At 35.7% G+C, this 23,266-nt stretch overlaps 1 protein-coding gene and 1 non-coding gene across 5 annotated transcripts in view; both read left to right on the top strand.

The window, feature by feature from the left end:
- Positions 1 to 23,266, top strand: part of SPAG17 (sperm associated antigen 17) — a 219,259-nt gene that overhangs the window by 160,976 nt on the left and 35,017 nt on the right. For all 4 annotated transcript variants that reach the window (XM_077842670.1, XM_077842669.1, XM_077842673.1 and 1 more), the window contains 9 exons: positions 9,286 to 9,474; positions 11,204 to 11,349; positions 11,643 to 11,773; positions 13,869 to 13,996; positions 16,184 to 16,366; positions 17,328 to 17,441; positions 18,193 to 18,238; positions 20,240 to 20,339; positions 20,554 to 20,601. In XM_077842670.1, coding sequence (XP_077698796.1) covers positions 9,286 to 9,474; positions 11,204 to 11,349; positions 11,643 to 11,773; positions 13,869 to 13,996; positions 16,184 to 16,366; positions 17,328 to 17,441; positions 18,193 to 18,238; positions 20,240 to 20,339; positions 20,554 to 20,601 — 1,085 coding nt within the window. The remainder of the gene's footprint in view (positions 1 to 9,285; positions 9,475 to 11,203; positions 11,350 to 11,642; positions 11,774 to 13,868; positions 13,997 to 16,183; positions 16,367 to 17,327; positions 17,442 to 18,192; positions 18,239 to 20,239; positions 20,340 to 20,553; positions 20,602 to 23,266) is intronic.
- Positions 3,318 to 3,396, top strand: LOC144281437 (small nucleolar RNA U2-19). The gene has a single exon (XR_013349971.1). It is a non-coding gene; the product is annotated as a small nucleolar RNA U2-19 (small nucleolar RNA).

Consider the following 23,266-nt stretch of genomic DNA (forward strand, 5'->3'; position numbering starts at 1 on the left):
TTGGCTAAGGGGTGCTATTTTTCTTCTACAATATTTAGAATGTCAATTTTTTTCAGGAGATTGGCAGCATCCATATTCTAGTACCATGTTTGCTACCAGATGTCATGAGAATCCCCTAAAATTCTGTGATGAGGCCTGTTTTTGCCTTGTTTTTATCATAGCCCCAAACTCTAATGGTTACAATTATGAGGGCAAAGGAATTTTAGAACCAATAACACTTGCCACTGGAGAAAGAGACACAAACAGGAAAGAGATCCAATTTAGAGACATCCAGTGTCTGCCACTATTGTGTAGCCACTGTTCCTTCCAGATTTGCCCAATCTTCCAAAACAAAGCGCAAGAAAGGATTGGAAGGTTGATCACTCCTGGTTGAAAAACACACAGACCTTAGTTTCCAACTGGAAAGAAAACAACAAAACTCCACAAATAAAATTACCAACAACTATTATAGTTCTATAGTTGTATAGCACTGAAAGATGGCATTCAAAAATACCTGTTGCCCATCCCCTATTGGTTGATCATCATTTTCTCACTCACCAGCATGAGGACAATGGGCAGTATGATGAGTAAGGCTGGATTTTAGGATATATATATATATACACATATATATATCACTAAAAAGGTTAACCAAGACATCAAATAGAAGGCAGGTATAATAGTTGTTATCCTCTATGTCTATAATGTGTCACAAGTAGGTTGAAACCATCCACCTAGCTAGCGGGTTTCAGGAAGATAAAATGACAAATAATGGGTTTATTATTTCCCATGGAAAACCTTCCTGTGTCCCTCATTCTAGGAGTCTAAACTAGTTTCCCTAGATCAGGAAACCTATCGTCTTTCTGAGGAAAAAAAGTGTGTGTGTGTGTGTGTGTGTGTGTGTGTTAGAACAAGCTTCTGAAAGAGAGTAGTCAGACTCTTCTATGCCAGTATGATCCAGCCTAAATGGTTCCTTGGGGGAAGATACAGAAATGTAATATGGATTTATAAGAATACTTTGGTAAAAGGACTTTACGAGTCCTTGTCTTTGTTAGCAGTACCATAAACAAACACCTTATAATGGAATGTGGTTATATCCTCTACTCAGTATGTGAAATCAGTTAGAAGAGGCAAATTTTATAGTAGACTTTGAGCAGCGTATGTAAAATATGAGAATGTAAAGTCATGGAAATTCTATTTGCTTACTAGCTATCAGGTTAATCAAGAACAATCTCTAGCAGAAAATGTGGTTCATCACTATATTTGACATGTTGAGTCTCTAGGCTTCAGCATAGATGTTTCTCCAGGTTCACTTCCTAGAAAGAAAGGCACATCTTGTTTATCAGGTTTACTTTTGGCATTTCTACATTGGCATTTCTACTTCACTTGTTTTATGGTATGGCAGTGGATATTACAGGACATCTTTTTCTGTCCAGAGCAGCTTTCAGTAAGTTATAGTCAATCTGACAGTTTGGGTCCATTTTGATGAGGACTTTTGGAGGCCAGGAAAGTCACAAATTCAATCATCCACCAGAACCTACTCTAAAATGTGTCTGAAACCACAGAAAAGTCTCAGAATTAGACAAGCTCCAATGCGGTTCTCTGGGCCTGAGCAATGGTGCATAGTCAGTATGAGACACTTCCAGAAAAATGGTGTAAAGGCCTCTGAAAATACACTAGTCCATAAAGACAACTAGAAAACTGAAAATATAGTCAAAATCAACTTTTTCAGAACTCTGGAAATCAACCAAAGGATTTCAACAATCAGAAAAAAAGAAAAAAGAAAAAGACTCAATCTCAGGATGTACAGCAAGATTCACAGTGATTTCACTTGCCATATCTCCCTCCCCTCCCCCAACTTCATGGTAGCCTTGAGAATCAACATCTTCACATTCATGATAGCAATGAAAACCAGCATTCCAGCAAACAATGATAGAGGAAGGATAGATTTAGAGCTCTTCAAAAGTCTTATCACAAAATATTGTCATGGTTGACCTATTTGGCAGTTCCCTGGAAACTCCATTGGCAGGGTTATCTTTATTTTATCTGACTCTGAGCTCACTCACTACAGACTTTTCCCCAAACAGAGGTGATTATTTAACATTACAGCTGCCTGAGGTGGCAATAACAAACAAGAGGATGAACAAAAAATTAAAAGGAACAGCTGGGGAAAAGAATCCTGTATAAGGCTATGAAAAGGTCTGACATATTCCTTGGAATCATCCTCTATTGAGGGCTCTGTTTGCATAGTGGGGTATTTTTTTCAGTGATCTAGCTGGAAGTTTATAACTCTACTTAGCTTTCACTCCCTGCTTATGCAGATTCTTTTGATCAGCAAGAGTGAAAAATTAGGACTTTCAGAGTTCTTTTCTGGTCATGCATACAGTCCTGCACATGAATTTGGCTTTCTAGATTCCAAGGAATATGTGCTTATAATGTATAAAGATGTAATTTTTATAGTAATAACACAAAGTCAGAGGGAAGAAATGGAGCCAAATAGGAGCAAAGATTTTGTATAATATTGAAATTAAGTTATTAATTCAATCTAGATGGTTATAAGACATTATTTGTGATATTTAGGCAACTCTAATAACTGAAAAAATATATAGTAAAAGAAACAAGGGAGAGAGCACACAAGAGCCTTTCTCCCTGTTAAGCAAATCATGCCCGTGTGAATGTATGATCTGTGGAGAAACCCCTATGGTTTTACCTGTTAATGCTGTCTGTCTTGTTGGAGAATAAATTTTGGATTTTTTTTTCTGTCCCCCTCCAAAAAAAAAAAAAAAAAGAAGAAACAAGGGAACTAAAATTGCACACTAAAAATGTCTATTTAAAACAAAAGAAGACAGTAATGAATGAATAGAGGAGGAAAAGAAGCATAAACCATATAGAGAACAAATAAAAAATTGGAAGATGTAAAACCGACCTTAGTAATTACATTAAATATAAATGGACTAAACAATCCAATAGAAAGCAGATATTGGAAGAATGGATTAAAAAACATGATCCACATATATGCTGTTGACAAGAGATACACTTATATGGTCAAAGACACAAATAGGTTGAAGGGAAAAGGATGAAAATAGATAGACCTGCAATAAGTAATTGGAACTGGAGTAGCTATACTAATTCAGACAAAATAGATTTTATACCAAAATATTACCAGAGACAAAGAAGTTATATTATAATGATAAAAGGATTACTCCATCAAGAAAACATAACAATTATAAGCATATTAAGCACCTAACAATATGCCCCAAACACATGAGTATTTCCAGGGTTGTGTATTACACAAATGTCCAATTTTTTTTCTCTGAGATCTGCTCTCTCTAACTGAAGGGGATCAATGATGAAAATGGCCAAAAATGAGCATCAGAAGAATCTTCCAATCTACCTGATGCATGATCTCTAGTTCTGAGAAGCAAAAGAAATTTAAAACAATAGGGCTTATGTCTGGAGGTGTGTGTGTGTGTGTGTGTGTGTGTGTGTGTGTATGTATAAAGGTGACCATGTATAACTGAGGCCTTGATGAATGAGATTGGTGAGAGGAGAGGGGAGATGTGTGTATATGAGACTATTGAGTTCTGAGCAATGATAAAAAGGTTTTTATCTGCAATATGATCTGAGCTCAGAATTGAAGGGGGAAAAAAAGTAGTTTTAAATAGTAAAAACTGTCATGGTTAAAAGGAGAAACAGATAAGTCAACAATAATATTTGGAGACTTCAGTAGCCCATTTTCAGTAATGGATAGAACAATAAACAATAAAAGTGAGTAATCAAAGACTTAAACAGCAGCATAACACAACAAGACCTACTAGACATCTATAGAACACTCATCAACAACAAAACACATTATTCTCAAGTACACATGGAACATTTTCCAGGAAAGATTATTTATTATATCACAAAAAATGTCTCTGTAGATTTAAAAGGATCAAAACCATACAAAATATGTTCTACCACCACCATGGAATTAAATTAAAAATCAGTAAACAGATGTTTGGGAAATCCACAAATATGTGAAAATTAACACAGAGAAGAAATCACAAGGAAATTGCTTTGAGATGACTGAAAATAAAATCTGTAATATACCAAAAATTATGGAGCAGTGCAAAATCAATGCATAAAGGAAAATTTCTAGTTTTATATCGCCTAAATGAGTATATTATAAAATAAGATTTCAAATAAATAATCTAGCTTTCTACCCTAAGAAACTAGTAAACAGAAGGCAAACTAAAACCACTGCAAAAATAAAGAGGTGAATAATAGGCCATAATAGAAATAAATAAAAGAATAGAAAATAGAGTCAACAAAACCAGAAGTTGTTTCTTTGAAAATATCAATAAAATTGACAAACTTTTTTTTTAAGATTTTATTTATGTATTCATGAGAGACACAGAGAGAGAGAGAGAGAGGCAGGCTCCACGCATGGGACTCCATCCCGGGTCTCCAGGATCACGCCCTGGGCGGAAGGTGGCGCTAAACCGCTGAGCCACCCAGGGATCCCCAAAATTGACAAACTTTTAGCAAGATAGAGACACAGAGAGAGAAAGGGAAGGAAAGGGGGGAGACTCAAATTACTAGAATTAGGAATGAAAGAACCACGTTTTACCAACCTTACAAAAGTGAAAATAATTGTAAGGAAATACTATGATTATCAACAGATTAGATACCATAGATGAATAAATTTCCACGAAGATACAAACTTTCAAATCTGAATCAAGAAAAACCAAAATATCAGAATTGACTTATAAGAAGTAGAGATTGAATTGGTAATTTTAAAATGTAGCACACAGAAAAGCCCAGGCTCAGATGGCTTCACTGGTAAATTCTACCAACATTTGTGGAAGAATTAACATTGAATGATTTTCACAAACTCTTCCAATATATAGAAGAGGAGGGAAAACTTTCCAACCAATTCTATTAGGCCATTATTACCCTGATGCCACAACCAGACAAAGTCATCACCAGAAAACCACAGACCAGTATCTCTTATGAAGATAGATAAAAATCCTCAAGAAAATGCTAGCCAACGGTATCCAGCAACATGTAAAAAGGATTATACATGGTCACCAAGTGGGATTTATCCTATGAATTAAAGATTGGTTCAAGATGCAAAAATCAATCAATATAATATACTATATTAATAGAATAAAGGAAAGAAACCTAATGGTTATCTGTATAATTTGACAGGAAAGCATTTGACAGAATTCAACACCCTTTCATGATTAAAAAAAAAAAAAACTGAATATACTAGGAATAGATGGAACTTCAACCTCATAAAGGGCATCTACAAGAAAACCCAAAAAAAACTAAGGAACAAAACAAAAACAAAAAAAGCCTACAGCTCATAAACAGCATTCTTATTGGTAAAAGACCAAAAGCTTTCCCCCTAAGATTGGGCATAGGACATGAATGTTTGCTCTCATCCTTCCAACTCAGCATTGTACTGAAGGGTCTAGCCAGGACAATCGTACAATAAAATAAATAATATGCAAATAGATGGGAAAGGAAAAAGTAAAACTATCTCTTTTTTGTACAGACGATATAAGTGTATTTAGAAGATCCTAAGGATGCAATGTAGCAGGAATACATATACACACACATACCCACACACTATTAGAACTAATTAAAAAGTTCAGCAAGGTTACAAGATGTAAAATCAATATACAAAAGTCAGTTGTATTTTTCTACATTAACAATGAGCAATCCAAAATTGAAATTAAGAAAACAATCCATTTAAAGTAGCATCAAAAGGAATAAAATATTTCTCTTCAACAAATGGTGTTGGGAAAACTGGACAGCTACATGCAAAAGAATGAAACACAACTACGTTCTTAGACTATATACAAAAATGAACTAAAAATGTATTAAAGACCTAAATGTGAGACCTGAAACCATAAAAATCCTAGAAGAGGGCACAGGTAGTAATTTCTCTGACATTGGCTATAGAAACATTTTTTAAGACATGTTTTCTGGAGCAAGGGAAACAAAAGCAAAAATAAATTGTTGGGATAACATCAAAATTCTTTCTGTACAGTGAAGGAAACAATCAACAAAAAACTAAAGGAAAATCAACTGAATGGTAGAAGATATTTTCAAATGTATGTCTGATAAAGGATTAGTATCCAAAATATATAAAGAACTTACACAACTCAACACACGCACAAAATAAATAATCCAATTAAAAATGGGCAGAAGACATGAACACTTTTCCAAAGAAGACATACAGATGGCCAATACACACATGAAAAGATGTTCAACATCACTAGTTATTAGGGAAATTCAAATCAAAACTACAATGAGTTATCACCTCACACTTGTCAGAATAGCTAAAATCAATAATATGATAAGTAACAAGTGTTGGCAAGGATGCAGAGAAAAAGGGACACTTTATACTGTTGGTGGAAATTCAAACTGGAATAGACACTGTGGAAAGCAGTATGGAGGTTTCTCAAAAAGTTAATCTGGATCTTATGATCCAGAACTGACTTATGATTCAGTAATGGCATTACTGAGTATTTACCCAAAGAATACAACACCCCTGACTTGGAAAGATATATGCATCTCTAAGTTTATTGCAGCATTATTTACAATAGCCAAATTATGGAAGCAGCTCCAGTGTCCATTGATAAGTGAGTGAGTAAAGAAGATATGGTATATTTACAATAGAATATTACTCAGCCATAAAAAAGAATGAAATCTTGCCATCTACAACAACATGGATGGATCTAGAGAGTATAATACTAAGTGAAATAAGTCAGTCAGAGAACAGAAAATACCATGTGATTTCACCCATGTGTGGAATTTAAGAGACAAATGCAGAAAGGGAAAAAAAAAAAAAAGAGTGACAAACCAAGAAACAGACTCCTAAACATAGAGAACAAACAGATGATTACTAGAGGAAAGGTGAGTGGGGGATGGGTAATGCAGATTTTAAAAATGAATAAAATACCCAGAAATAAATTTAATAGGTATAAGACTTATGCACTGAAAACAACAAAATATCACTGAAAGAAATTAAAGAAGACCTAATAGACAATATCACATATTAAGTTTATGGAAGACTTAATATTGTTAAAATGGTAGTATTCCCTACATTCTTTATCATCATCCTGGCTGCCCTTTCTGTGCAAAAATTGATAAGCTGATACCGAAAATCTTACGTAAATTCGAAGTACTCCAAATAGCCCAAACAATCTTGAAAAATAACAAACTTAGATGACTCACACTTCCCAATTTCAAAACTTGCTACAAAGCTACAGTAATTAAGACAGTGTGGTATGAGATAAAAAAGATAGGCACATCGATCAATAGAATAGAACTAAGTGTTCATTTATTATCAACCTGTCGTCAATAAATTTTTTATAAGCATGCCATGCTAATTTAGTGAGGGCAAGAATAATCTTTCAACAAATGGTGAATAAAGTTGAATTTGTACCTCAAACTATACACAGAAATAGCTCAAAAGCAGAAGGACTTAATTGTAAAAGCTCTCAAACAATAAACTTCTTAAAAGAAAACATAGTGCCAATCTTCATGTCCTTGAATCTGGCAATGATTTCTTAGATGACACCAAAAGCAAAACTTTGTTGAAATGAGGAAATTTTGTGCTTTAAAAAAACACCACCCAGAAAGTGAATAGACAACCTACAGAATGGAAGATATTATCTGTAAATCATATATCTGATAACATTCTAGTATTCAGAACATATAAAGAACTACTACAGCTCAACAATGAAGACTAATAACCCATTTTTTAAAAATGAGCAAGTATTTGAATAGACATTTCTCCAAAGTAGTTATATAAATGACAAATAAGTACATGAAAAGATACTCAACATCATTAGTCATTAGGGAATTGCAAATTAAACTACGAGATACCACTTCCCACCCACTAAAATAACTAGAATAAAAAAGACAGAAAATAACAAGTATAGTGATGATGTGGAGAAATTGGAACACTCATACATTGCTGATAAGAAAGTATAATGGTGCAATCATTTTGGAAAACAGTTTGGTAGTTCCTCAAAAAGTTACAAATAGAGTTATCATATAACCCAGCAATTCTACTCCTAGGTAGGTATTTCAGGAAAATTAATATACACATCCACTCAAAAATTTGTATACATATGTTGCTAGCATTGTTAATATTAGCAAGATTATGAAAATAACTTACACATGTCCATCAACTCATATATAGACAAAATTTGATATATCTATACAATGGAATATTATGGAAAAGAATAAAGTATTCTTTATTAGGAATTTGTTTATCAGTAACCAAGATACATAATATTTTATGTAGTATTGATACATACTACAACATTGATAAATCTTTAAAATATTATACAAAAGGCCTCATATTGCATGCTTTCATCTGTACGAAATCTAGAATATTCAAATCCATAGAGATAGCTGATCACTGGTTGCTACGGGCAGGACTGATGCAGGGTGACTGCTCATGGCATCAGGGTTTCTTTTGGGGATGATGGAAATATTCTGAAATTAGTGATAAATCCACTGAATGTACATTTCATGTTATATGAATTACATCTCAAAAATTAGTCTATCTGAACCAAAGTCATTATATGAAAACTAATACTTAGGGACTATGTCAGCCACCAGAGGAATCGAAACAAATAAAAGCTCATAAAAGCATTTATCCCATAGCTTCTAACTGTTTGAGATACTTTTTGCCCAAAACCGTGAAGGATTCCAAACATTTTTAACAGAGATGAGTGTGTTTACTTCCATTAAAATGCATTTTTATTATCTTAAATATCTGACATAAGAAGGCACAAGGCAATTACTTGGAAAAGATATTAAAGTGAGTAGATAAATTATGTTGGCAAATTGAACACCAATAAAAAATAAATTTATTATTAAAAAAGATAAATTATGATAATACAAAAGGAATTACGTCCTTTTAAAAAAATATATTTTATTTATTCATGAAAGACGAGAGAGGCAGAGACATAGACAGAGGGAGAAGTAGGCTCCCTGCAGGAAGCCTGATGTGGAACTCGATCCCTGGACTGGGATCACACCCTGAGCCAAAGGCAGACGCTTAACCACTGAGTCACTCAGGGGTCCCAGAAATTACATCCTAATTATTCAGTTTGCCTCTTTATCAGGGAGCCCCCTTCCCAAAGCTGAAGCCCTCTTTTGGGTAATGTCTTTTTCCTGGAAAAAACAGTTTGTGGCTGAGATCTATGTATAGTTTTTTTCCTCAAAATGATTTTCCAAATCCATCATATTGAACAAGACATTTTAAATATAATTTCTCTCTTTCTGTTACCCTTCCAGGTGTTACCTCCAAACACAGGCTGCCTTCACATCGATAGGGATTGTTCAGCTACATATTGTCATGAAACAAGCAGTGATATATACCACCCTTTCCAAAAACGTGAGCAGCTAAGAGCTAGCAGGTACATCATGAAGCACACATCGGAGGTTATCTGTGAGGTCCTAGATCCTGAGGGAAATACCTTTCAGGTAAAGTGCATACTTAGTGTGGAGAGAGAGGCTGGGGCTTTTTTTTTTTTTTTTTTTAAATATTTCACACTTAAAAGGTTCCATGCAGCTTTATACCTTAGCTGCCTGGGGATCAGTTATCTACTTACTGCAGATATACTTTGCATGAGCAGTAATCAATGTCAATATTTTTGCTTCTCAAGCGTACTTCCAAGGGAATAGAAAGTCTAACAACTGTTGGGATGGTAGAAATGTTAAAGCCAAAATACAGAATTAGAATGGAAGAAAAGAAGCATTACTAAACATTTGTAAATAATGCCAACAAAAAGAAATATAAGATATAAGAGTGGTCTGTATCCAGGTTAAAGGGAGAACCAGTTTGACTAGGAAGAAAATCTATGGTAAGAAATATAAATCAGTGAGGGTTCTAGAAGGGTTGAAGATGGGAAGGTGGGAGAGGTGCTTAGCTCTTAGATAATAGAGCTTTATCTTCTGTTTCTCGGTTCTTCAGTCCCACAACCATCTTCTTACATCCAGGCCAAAAGCTGGCAAACCATGGCCACCTGTTCATATAGGCCCATGAGCTAAAAATGGCTTTTAGATATTTAAATGGTTGGAAAAACTCAAAAGGAGAATATTTCATGACACATAAAACTTATAGGAAATTCAAATGTTAAAGTCATTATATAGTTTTATTGGAACACAGCCATGCTCATTTGTCTGTGGTTGCTTTTGCATATAATAGCAGACTCAAATAGTTACAACAGAGACTGTATGGCCTACAAATCCTAAAATATTTACTTTCTGGTCCTTGACAAAAAAAACTGATTTGTCAACCCCTGCTCTGAGCATTTCTCCTTGTTTTCACTCCTCACCCAAAAGCAGAAGTTTGTGTAGTAGGTGGTGAAGTTGTTCTTCAGATTTGGAACCATAGCACAGAGTCCCCAACTTTGGTTTGGTATGCAGACTAGGCCTGATCCTACTTGGTGGATTTTTTGTTTGTTTGTTTGTTTGTTTGTTTGTTTGTTGGTGCTAAACAAATGAGACTCTTCCCAGCACGAGTTCAGTCCGCTAACAAATTTCAATTTATAGTGAATTGAAATTGAACCTTAAGGCCCTAAACTCCCTAGGTTTCAACACATGGGACATTTAGGCCAAGCATTCTTCTAGGCATTGATGCTCTTCTTGGACATCCCCTTCAGTGGTCTTTCAGCCTAAACCACACTCCTTTCTGGAGAGATCCATGCCATATCTAAATAGTAGTAATAGTTAAAATATTTCTTCTCATGCTGATACCACATCTCACACTGATACTAAAGATTTAGTCTCACGAATCCTGATTCTGCACTTGCAATCACAGAATATAAACTTCTTCCACACTATCACTTCCTTAATATTTCAAGACAACTATCACATGAGTAGCCTTTCCTCAATGTTTAAATTCCCAGTTCCTTAAATTAATGCTCAGAAGGTAAGATCTGACGTCCCTAGCCAGTCTTGTTGCTTTCCTGTGAGTATATTCTGGTTTGTCTTCTGGTTTGTATTCACAATCTAGGTGTAGTTTGTAAGTAGACATGTGCTACTGGGTTTTTGCTTTTATTAATGCCAGCTGTACTTAGTGAATATTACCTTGGAAATAAATATCTCTGATTTTCTGAATATACCAAAAGACCACATGCTTTTTCAAACGGGAAATGTAAGCTTTATGACATTTCTTTTCTTTTAGTTGCTTATATACCTTCTCCCTCAGGTTATGGCTGATGGTAGCACATCAACTATGGTACCTGAAAACAATTTAGAAAATGATTTAAATGAAAAAGCTGAAGGCTATGATACTTTATCAGCTACTCACCTTTGTAAGAACCATCTGCAAATCTATGGTGAACACGTGCCCAGGTAATATGATAAAAATAATCCCATGACTTTTATTTATTTAAGGATTATTCACTTATTTGAAAGAAAGACAGCACAAGCAGTGGGAAGGCAGAGGGAAAAGAAACAGAGTCCCTGCTTAGCAAGGAGCCTGCCATGGGACTCGATCCCAGGACCCTAGGATCATGACCTGAGTTGAAGGCAGATGCTTACCTGACTGAGCCACCCAGGCACCTCTGACTTCTTTTTTAAATTCCAAGTTTAAGGAGCATTTTAATGAAATACTTTAAGTTATTTGATTTTATTTCTTCAAATAGGTTTTTTGTCATTTATGCTGATGGATCAGGAGTGGAACTTCTTCGAGACAGTGACATAGAAGAATACCTATCTTTGGCATATGGAGAATCGGCTACTGTAGTTCTGCAGGAGCCAGTACAGGAACAGCCAGGTAGGAAACCCAGAATGTCTGGAAGTCATTGTGTCCCCTCACCAGCTCCCATTCTCTTTATCTAGTCCACCCTCATGTCATCTCTACTTTTTTCCTTTTGCTCACTTTTCGTCTCTACTTGCCACCTGGCCACATCAACATGTTTATACAGTTATTTATGTTCATCCCAAGCTTTATCAGAGCATCAACCTATGTAAACTAAATAGGAGACCCTCTCTTACCTATAAGCAGATTTAAATCTGTCTTTACATACATTAGGTATATAGCTATGATTCTATTTATGTGTTCCATTCAATTTGGTAGAGAAAAAAAGAAAAATGAGATATTGCTTGTAAGGTTTTTTTTGTTATTTTGAAGGTGTTGCCTTGATAAATTTAATAAGAAAATACATTTGACATGTGAGTTAGAAAGCCATCCTGAAATATAGCATATTATATATAATTATATTCATTGTATATTTATATTATTTTCATCAATTTCAAAGGAATCAATGTGTGGCTTAAGATTAGTGACACATAATGCATCAAGAAAGAATCATCAGAGGGGCACCTGGCTGGCTCAGTTGGTGGAGGCTGCAACTCTTGATCTTGGGATTCGGAGTTCAAGCCCCATGTTGGGGGTAGAGATTACTTAAAAAAAATTAAATCTTAAAATAAAAAGAATCATTAGTGTATATCATATGTGTATTTAAACATAGATATAAACTTGCATGTCATCTATGTATGAAACCAATGTTTTGTGTCTAGATTCATGTATGTTCCTTTTTTATCTGTTCTCTGGTTGGTGGGATATACTTTAAATTTATTTACAAATATGCCTGCATCTCTGCACACAATATATTTTAGTGCATGAATGCACATGTGCATGATATAGGAAAACTTGCTCTTTGTGAATATAGAGAGTGAGGCACTCTGGTTGTGCGGTGCATGTGTGGAACTATATGAGAATTCATTGCAAATGGCTTTGTTTGTTATTTAACTAGAATCTGCTTGATAACTTACCATATGCCAAACACACTGGCTAGGTATTAGGGATACAGTAGTGAGCTAACACAGCATGGATCCTGCTTTCACAGAGCTTAGAGTTAAATAAGGTCAGTATTGATTATATAGCCACACAATGACCGTGATTATATGATTATGAATTAGGACAAAATCTCTGAATATGAATCTATGGTTCCTTGAGAATCTCATATGAATATGGTTCCTTGAGAACATCTAACAGAGGAACATGTTGTAGTCTGGAAGGCTTCCCTGAAGACACTGGAGCTAAGAACTGGTGGATAAGTAGCAGTTGATTAAACTAGAGGGTGAGCTTTCTTGGGAGAGACAGTACAAAGCAGAGCACAAAAAGCCTTGGAGAACAGGAAGGAAAAGGCTAAAGTAGCCAATGCACAGAAGGAGGAATAGTGCAAATTGAGGCAGGATGAGAAAACACTGAGGACTCAGTTTTATCTTACTATCAGTGGAAGGTCAATGAAGAGTTTAAATCATGGACCAACAATCAGTCACTCTGGCTGCTAGTGGGGTTCATTCGCAGAATAGATCTAGGTATAAAAGCTGGTTGTTGCTATGACCCAGAACAGGATCTCTCAGAGTCAAATGATCCAAGGCAGTTCATCGGGGGAGCTCGAGTGAACTGATAGGACTTGGATGTGGTTTTTGAAGGATGGTAAGGTATCAATAATTCCAGGTGATCTAAATCCAGTCTCTAGGTGTTAAAGTGACTAAAAGCCTCACTTTTCTTGTTAGACCATAAGGTTCTTAAGCATAATCACTGGGTCTCACTTATCAAAAAGTATTTGTTGAGAGGAGTCTGGTTGGCTCAGTTGGTTAAGCATCAGACTGGTGGTTTCTGCTCAGGTTATGATCTCATGGGTCGTGAGATTGAGCCCGCAGTGGGGCTCCATGCTCAGTAGGAAGTCTGCCTGAGATTTTCTCTGCACCTTCCCCCACTTGCACCCTCTCTCTCACTCTCTAAAATAAATAAATAAATCTTTTTAAAAATATGTTTGTTGAATTTAGTGAAAACTTAATGAATTTCTCAGAAACTTTTTGATAGAGAAATGATCCTCTGATAACACTCTTTGAACCAGGTGCCCTGAGCATCACTGTCCTTCGCCCTTTTTATGAAGCATCACCATGGCTAATGAAGAAAGAATTAGATACAATTGTTCCTCCTAATCTCCGGTCAAGGTCATGGGAGACATTTCCCTCCACTGAGGTATAAACTTTTTCTTCTGGAAGGTCACTATGCTTATATATCTGTCTCAGTGGTTTGGAGTTTCAGGTCTTCTCTTATATATTCACATATTTTCATTCTTATGTAAATTGTTAATGGGCTCAGGAGTTTTATATTTGAAACTTTAACATTTGTAGAATTTAGAGAAATACACCTGACTAGCTAAATCTCAGTTTTATTTCTTTTAGCCTATATTGCAGACTCAAGCATCTTCCTATGGTATGAAAATATCCACTCTGATTAATACGTATCCTACCTCTCCTATTGTGGAATTACTGATATCATACAATATAGAAATCTTTCCTTCTCTCATTCCTTATTTGTTAGTTTTAACACACAATTTTAGGTCTTTCACATTCCCTTTCTCCCCTAATTTCCTAATGCACAGACTGAAGCATGTAAGAATAATGTGAAGGATTATAAAGAATTTGCAATTACAATGTTAAAAAGTAAACACTGTAATTATGTCAGATTCGAGAAGCCCTACTTAAAGTTTTTTAAAGAATGGAAGAAAATATCTTGAGCAAGAATCATAAAGTCTTGCATCTTGCAAGATTTGACATTTCATTTTGTAAGCAATTTGTGTAATATGTCCATCATATTGTCAGATGTTAAATTATTAAATCACTGAAGACATTGATAATATGATCAGAGAAACATACTACTGTTAGGTGGGGAGGATAAGGTTTTTGATTTATAATGAATTTTGCTTCCCTACACAATCTGGTATTAGCAAGGGCAAGGTAATGAACACTTAAGATAACTAAGACCTTGGTGCACCTGGGTGGCTCCATTGGTTAAGACTCTACCTTCGGCTCAGGTCATGATCCCAGGGTTCTACTCAGTGAGGAATCTACTTCTCCCTCTCTCTCTGCCCCTCTCTGCCCATGTTCATGCTCTCTCTCTTGCTCTCTCAAAAATAAATAAATAAAATATTTTTAAAAGATGACAAAGACCTCTTAGTTCTATATTTTAATTTGATGGCTATAACCAACATGGTGAATGAAGTTGATCTGAATTCTAGTCCTGAGTTTACCAACTATTAATATGGGATTAGGGACAAGTCACACTGGACCTCTACTTCCTTATCTGAAAAATAAAAAGGCCACACCAAATGGTTCGTTAAGGCTATATCCAAGTTGAAAGTAGTGTTTCATGACCAATAATATGTCAAATCTGAGATTAATGAAGGAAGCTCATTCTCTTCCTCTGCAAATCCTATAGCTCTGACTTTCTATATGCCCAGTAGCAGTGGTCCTGCCCAGGCAAACCCCTGAGTGGTTATCACTGACCAGGCATCAGATGCTGAATAGCAGTTTACAATGAAGCAATCAGACACACTACAGAACATAGGGCTTCAAAGTACACCACTCCTGAAAATCAATGACAAGGATGACATAAAGATGTGAGGCAGCCCAAGAAACCTTGGAAAGGCTCTAAAGGTGTCTTAATCTACAGTGAGCTCAAAGACCACCCAAATCTATATGATAATTTCTCTCTCTCAATCTCTCTAGGTCAAAATGAACATAAAAACAGAAAGTTAAAGACTCCGCATTCCAAATGTCTTGGGCTACTTGTGGTAATAAGCAATAGTCCTATACATTTGGCGTAAGCTGAGCTACATTTCCATGACAACACATTGCTTACTACTCCCCTAAATGGGACATAACGTAGCAAGATTTTAATATATCCAGATTCCTGAAAGGGACCATAAGTGAAGGGGGGAAACTGAGTAGTGAGAATTTAGAGAGGAAGACAAACCATGAGAGACTGCTAGCTCTGGGAAACAAACAAAAGGTTACAGAAGGGGAGGCAGGTGGGGGGAATGGGTGACTGGGAACTAAGGAGGGCGCTTGATGGGAAGAGCACTGAGTGTTATACTATACATATGTATGTTGGCAAATTAAAATTAAATAAAAATTTAAAAAATAAATAAAATATCCAGATTCCTGATAACACATATAAAGAGGAAAGCTTGCACAGTTCTGTTACCGATTTATCTTATATTTGGGAAACTTTTTGGGAGCAGGGATATTTTTTCTGTTGTATTACTTAACAAATGGTTCCTAACATAGTGCCTACATAAATAAGGGCTCAGAAAAAAAAAAATTAAAGTTAAAACATTCTGATTTTTTTTTTTGATGGTTGTCTGCTTTGTTTTGTTAACAGAAAAAAACTCCTGGACCTCCATTTGGCACTCAGATTTGGAAGGGTCTTGACATTGGGTCCAAACAGCTAATAAGTGCCCCAGGCCCTATACTCAAGAGCCCTAACGTTCTACAGATGCGTCAGTTCATCCAGCATGAGGTCTTGAAGGATGAGGTGAAACTAAAGTTGCAGATTTCCCTTAAGGTAATGGAAATTCAGGTAACTTGACCCACAAGGATCAGGAACAGGGCAATTATTCCTCTTGGTTTCCTGAGGAACCTGAAATTATGCAATTCTACCAGTATTTATCGAATGCAATACATGAATGTCAATTTTCCAGAGGATGGGAGATTGAGAGGTAGAAAATACTTAATGGCTCCCATCAGGCATATGAAGTATTGAGGCCCCGAGACATTGAAAAGATAAGTAACTTTTACATGTGATTGCTATATAGAGTCCTCCTTGTTTCTTACTGTGTGGAAAACTGGTTTAGTGACCTCCAGAAAAAGGTAGAGCTGTTTATTAGTCTGATACCTGTCCATGGAAGAAAAGCATTGTTTGGAAGTGGTCTAAGAATTTGTAAATATATAGTCAATTGTATAAGCTATATCTGTAACTATCTCACTGTCTACTTTGCTAACTGCCTCAGAACAGGATCATAGGTGTTTTGTTTATGGTCACATACCCAGCATCTAGCATAGAGCAGGGGACCATTTATTTATGAAAATAGATACTTAGGAATAAAGTAAAGTATATTTCTCTTGGAAGCAAAGATATAGAAGAAGCCTAAACTTACATTCATAGATAGAATCATAAAGACTATCTCTGGAGAGAACTCTAGAAACCATCTAACCCAAGTCTGTACATTTTGTTGATGAGGATCCTGGAGCATAGAGTTAGAAGCTGGGCCTTTCTGGGGTCCTCGTACAGTTCTAATATCTTGTGGCTCTCCAAGCTTTGCCTTTGGACTCTTCAGGTCCTTGCTAATTAATAGAATTAAGAAAAAGGTTTTCCAGATTGCTCGATGGGTAACTGGTTTATTGAGCATTGAGAACTTATATATTCTTACTCTTTTTGTAGTATTTCCAGTTGATGTTGACCATTTTGGTGTCTCTTTCTACCTTATTTCTGTTTTTTATTGATCTGTTTTATTCTGCTGATTTAGGATTATATAAACCATATTCTAAAGAAAGAGGATAAGCTACAGGAAATGACTATTAAAGATTCCAGAACTGAGGAGGAAAGGGGTAATGCTGCAGATCTCCTCAAGCTAGTAATGGTGAGAAAGAAACGTTTCATGTACCAATGTTTTTACTGTTGTTTCAGTACCTCAAGACAAAATATTGCAACTAAAGCTGTTTCTGCCACTTCTATGGAGCATTTTCTCCCTCCTTATAATTTCTTATTTCTGGGAAAATCTGATTCCTCATGTACTGGATTTTCTTAATGCTTTTTAGATTCTTCCTTAAATCGTAAGTAATTCTGAAGGCTCTTAAATAAAAGTTTATATTGTTTTCCTAGAAACTGACATTCATTGAAATGTTGAATGAATTAATGAATGAATGAAATAGGAAGGAGGAAGAAAAAGGAATTTCTACAACTTAAAATTTCTTAAACTTAAACACATTTTTTTAAATGTGCCCAAAAAAAATTTTGTTGGGCAGCCTGGGTGGCTCAGCAGTTTAGTGCCGCCTTCAGCCCAGAGCATGATGCTGGGGTCCCTGCATCTGGTCCCGCATCGGGCTTCCTGCATGGAGCCTGCTTCTCCCTCTCCCGTGTCTCTGCCTCTCTCTCTCTCTCTCTCTCTGTTCATGTCTCTCATGAATGAATAAATAAAATCTTTTTAAAAATTTTGTTAAGTGAAAGGAATAGCTATAAAAATATCAAATAAATTGTTATTGGCATTAAAAAATTCATTTTATAGTAGTTTCTATAAAAAATCAATTTGAGCACATGAAGAATGCTTTTAAGCAAAGTGAATTTGTATGTAGTATAATCATCCTCATTAAGGAATTCTATCTTTATTTCAGTCATTCCCTAAAATGGAAGAAACTACAAAATGTCATGTAACTGAAGGTAACTACATTTAATATTTTTCTGCAAAATATTTAAAAATCTTAAATACACTTCTCAGTGATTCCTTCATCTGATAGCAGAGTACCATGTATATATTTCTATTGTCATGTTGGCCATCTTGTATTGTAATGATTTATTTATATATTTTTTCTGCCTAAATTGTGATATCCTCGAAAAGCATGACTACCTCCCATTTATCTCTAACTTTCATTTGCTGAATGAAAAAACAGTTGACATTTGATGTTTATGTTAACCTCAGTTTGTATTTCCAACATAGCTAAGATACGAGAGGGAAACAATCAATCAGCCAATATTCTTTCCCTGACACATACATTCACACATGCACACACACACACACACACACACACACTGAGAGAGAACTTTTGAGCAGCTACAGTTATTACCAAAACCTTGCACTGTTTTATACTATATTTTTAAATTTTATATACATTTATATGTATATGTATCTCAAGCAGTCTGAGAAAACATCCTCATTCAAAGCATATTTACTTGAGGAATATACAGCCACAGCAAACTTAGTTATAGGATTTCATAGGTTCACATAGGTTCGTAGGTTTCATAGGTTCATGTAGGTTCACAACAAGCAAGCAGGCAAGAATTTGGTGGTATGGGATTTTCTTTTCCTTTTCTATTTTGGCCATATGACGAAGGTCAGAAACTGGCAGGAATAGGCTTCATTTACCCCACAAATGTGTTTTATGTGTCCCCCACAGTGTTGACTTGCACAGTTACTTCTGTTTATCTCAATTTTCCATCTTTTGAATGTGACATTACCACATAGTGACATTTGGCTGAAGATGATTAACAGCTGCCCCTTTAGAATGACCATAAACCAAAGAATTGATCACAACCTTCAATTGCCACTCTGTTGTCACTCTTTTACCTGGGCAGCCTATTATATTAGAATTGTCAATTTAGCAAATAAAAATAGGGAAGGCCTAGTTAAATTTGAATTCCACGTAAACAACATGTGACCTTTTAGTATAAACATATTCCATGTTAGATTTGGGACATACATATTTGGGACAAAAAAATTGTTGTTCATCTGAAGTTCAAATTTAACTAGATGCCCTATACTTTATTTGTGACCTATACATTGTAGCATTTAAATTTGTGACATGGAACGATCACTGTAGAGGTAAATGTGCAGGTTGCCTAATAATAAAGGACAAACTAAACATATTTTTCAAACATACACACGAAACATAGTCAAATAGGGTTTCGCATACTTAGAGCTGTCCTTGAAATACTAATAGTGGTAATTTTAAGACAATACTCCACAAAATATTTCCCAAAACACTAGTCTATGAAATGGTTGCACCAAAAATGAATTTTATGATAAAATAAGTTTGGATAATCCTGCATATTGCCTTATTTTTTAAAGAGCCACAGTGTAAATTAACTAAGTCCTATAGAAACAAAACATACTTAACCTTGTATAAGTCAGTGTTTCCCAAGCTCATATAACCGTAAAACATGGAACCTTTTAAATTGTTTTATCTTTGTTAACATCTCACTGAGGCCATGTTCAGAGGAATAGGCTCAGAATAAATGCCCAAATTAGTAAGCAGCCATTGTATTACGTTCAGATCCTTAGATTCAGATCCTTAGATTTCTTTATCTTTTTTTTTTTTTTTTAGAAAAACAATTTCAACAAAATGGTTGACTTTTTTTTTTTTTTTTAATGTTTTGGCTGTGAAAAAAATTCAATTAGGCAAAGTACTAATTCCCCTAATGCTGTGGATAAATGAGAGATCACTACATTTTACATTTTAACAATAAGATGTGTGTTCTCTCATAGGATATTTTCTAAACATGTCCTGATTTACTATTATATTACACCTTAGGCATGGAGATTCTGGTAGATACTTGGTAGACTAAATATAGGCTCATAGAAGCCCTCTGGAGTAATCAGGCACTGGCTGTATGTTATGTCTTCAAAAGTGAGGATAAATAAGTTAAATGTGTCTCTTTTTAAAGTTGCAGCCCACCTAGCCGAATTATTCAAGCAATCTTTGCCTACTGCTCCAGAACATCCACCAAAAACATTTGATAAATATTTCCTTGAAAAGAAATGGAGGTAAGCTGATCCCATAATGTGTTCCAATTAGTGTCAAGCATACAGTGATTGAGGAAATGGAGAAACACAGCATCCTAACTCTGGGTGATGACACCAATGAAGTCTTAGCCTCTCATCTCTGAAACTCCCAACAATTTATCACTCAGTGGAGGTTTTTCTTGTATTGTTTGTAGGCTGAGAGCATTCCCTCATACTTTCCTTTCCTTTCCCCCAGGCACACAGAAAAAACAAAGCACTGGAGAGAAAAGTTGGAACAAAAGAGGTAATTCTATCTTGAAGTATAAGTAAGCATGTAAAAAGGCCCAGTTTTGTGGAGCCTCAGAAATTTAGAGTGGGATAGGTTGAAAGGTCTACCAGCTAGGCTCTCTGCTGTTATTTGAATATCTTCTACATTTTTGCCAAGTGATTACTCAGCTTATGAGTGAGGACATCATTATCTCTAGAGGAAGCACATTTGACCATTACATAGACCATTACTCCTTTTCACAAGCAAGAAAGTCCTCAGGTACTCTCTGTGCTCTGGTAATTCTAATATACTAATAAATATTCTAGATCTTAATGCAGAGCCTAGTCATAAACATTCACGGTTCTTATAATTCAGATAAGGAATGTGCTCTAAGCAGTAAGTGCTTTGGTTTCCTTTTATTCCTAGCTGAAGGTGTCACCCCAACAGGAGAGGAAGCCAGATATATTTACTAAGTATATGGTAGTACATATGGTACTATTGCACACATTTGCATAGCTCCTCTCCACAATGACTGGAGGAAGGATGAAGATTCTTCTTCATAAAAATGTCTGAGTTGCCTTGTAGAATGTGTTGGAGAAGTAGTGAGGTAGGACCCTACATCTTATGGGCCAACCCTATAGTGAAGGTCAAACTAGAAGGTGTGTATTATCTTGTAGAATATTCTTGAAAGGAGTTCTAAGAGACTGATGACAATGATTGTCTACAGGGAAGGAGATTGAGAGGTTAGAGGATCACGGAAGTGCAGACTTCCTTCTTATTACATATTTTTAATACTTTCTGAATTATGTGCATATGTTATTCATTCACATTTAAAAATTTTTTTGAAACATTAAAAATTTCAGATTTTAAACTACAGGAAGATAATGGAATGCAACAGAAGTTTTTGAAGAAAGTGAAATTCATACTTAGATTTGTGTTATAGAAAGAGAAGTGTTGGTGGCATGGAAAATGGATCTGGGGAGGAGGGTTAACGAATGAGAAAGTTTCCAGGAAATGGAAGGTGATCACCAATGGAAGATGATTCTGTAGAGGAATCAAAAAGGAGAATGAAAAGAGGAATTTGGATTTATTAACTGGGAGATTTCTTTTGTGAGAACAGTTCTAAGAGTATAGGCAATAGGCCACACAACTGCAATAGTCTGAGGAATGAATCAGGTGAGGCAGTAGAGAGAAGATAATTTAATAGGGAATTAAAGTTGTTTAAGATGATATTTTGATTCAGCCAGTATTTTCTGACAGGCCAGCTAGTGTAAGAGAAAGAGCACTAGTCTCAGAGCCAGTGGGCCTAAAGTCAGTTCCAGTTTGATTACTTACAGATGAATGATGCCAGCTGATTGTTTTAGTTCAGCAAAATTTACCTCAAGAATTCAGTTTTGCTTATCTGTATAGTGAGGATCACTGGGCCATCTAATATCAGAAGTATCTTTCAACTCTTGAGAGATAGTTACCCAGTCATGCTGGGTGACTAGCATATGCACTTATGAAGCTCATGGGCTTGGAGGTAGGCAACCTGGGTTTTAATTCAGACTTTACATAACTCTTACTAGTTCTGTGACTTAAAGTAAGTTACTACCTGGAAAAGTTAAGTATCGGTCTATCCCATTGACAGATAGAATGGGAATAATAATAGTAACTGATAGGGGCACCTGGGTGGCTCAGTGAGCTAAGCATCTGACCTTACCTCAGCTCAGGTCATGGATCCCAGGGTCCTGGGATCGAGCCCATCATTGGGCTCCCTACTCATCAAGAGGCTTGTTTCTCCCTCTCCTTCCACCTCTGCCTTTTGCTTCCCCTGCTTGTGCTCTCTCTCTCTCTCTTTCTCTCTCTCTCTCTGTTAAATAAATAAAAATAAAATCTTTTAAAAAAAGTAACTCATAGAGTTTGTGTAAGATCAGATGTATAAAGTATCTGGCATATAATAAAGATCTAAAAATGAGAACTATCTCAGGTAAGATTAGGTTTAGCTACATTTAACAGACACCCCCTGCCACATCAGTACCTTTACAAGAAAGAAGCCTACCTTTCCTGGTGTAAAAGAAGTTAGAAGTAGGCAGTTCATGGTAAGCAGCACCACAACATTGTGAGGAACTCAGATTTCTTCTTTTTATCTTTAATCATGCCTAGCACATGATTTTCATCCTCAAGTTTGCCTCATAGTTGCAAAATCACAGCCGCAGCTGCAGCCATTTCACCCATATTTCAGGAAGTAGGAAAAGAGATGAGATAAGGACGAAGGGAAAGCCTCCCTGCTGTGTCAGCCCTCTTTAAAGGTTATCTGGAGTCTTACATAGTGACTTCAGTTTACTTGTCATTGGCCTTCCTACATATAGGAAAGGCTGGGAAGTTTTTAGCTGGTGTATCACCTCCCCAATATAGGGTTCTGATATTGGAAAAACAACTATCAGGGTTATGATTACTTTTATTTTACTGATTATTTTAATCATTGATCACGCTAGTCATAAACCAAATTCCTTAGGTTTGAGTTTTAGCTTTTGTTACCCCTGCTATAAAAAATTATAGAAATCAGTAGAATCAAGCTGGCATTTAAACCTCAGAGAATTGAAAGACAAGCCAAAAAAGGTCAATCATGTGGATTTTAGTCTTTTGGGATCAACTGTTAAAACCAAACTACCACCTGGCATCATTATTTCCATCTTAAAAGAAAGTCTAATTTCTGAAG

Source organism: Canis aureus, chromosome 12, assembly GCF_053574225.1.
Source record: "Canis aureus isolate CA01 chromosome 12, VMU_Caureus_v.1.0, whole genome shotgun sequence".
NCBI classification, from domain to species: Eukaryota; Metazoa; Chordata; class Mammalia; order Carnivora; family Canidae; genus Canis; species Canis aureus.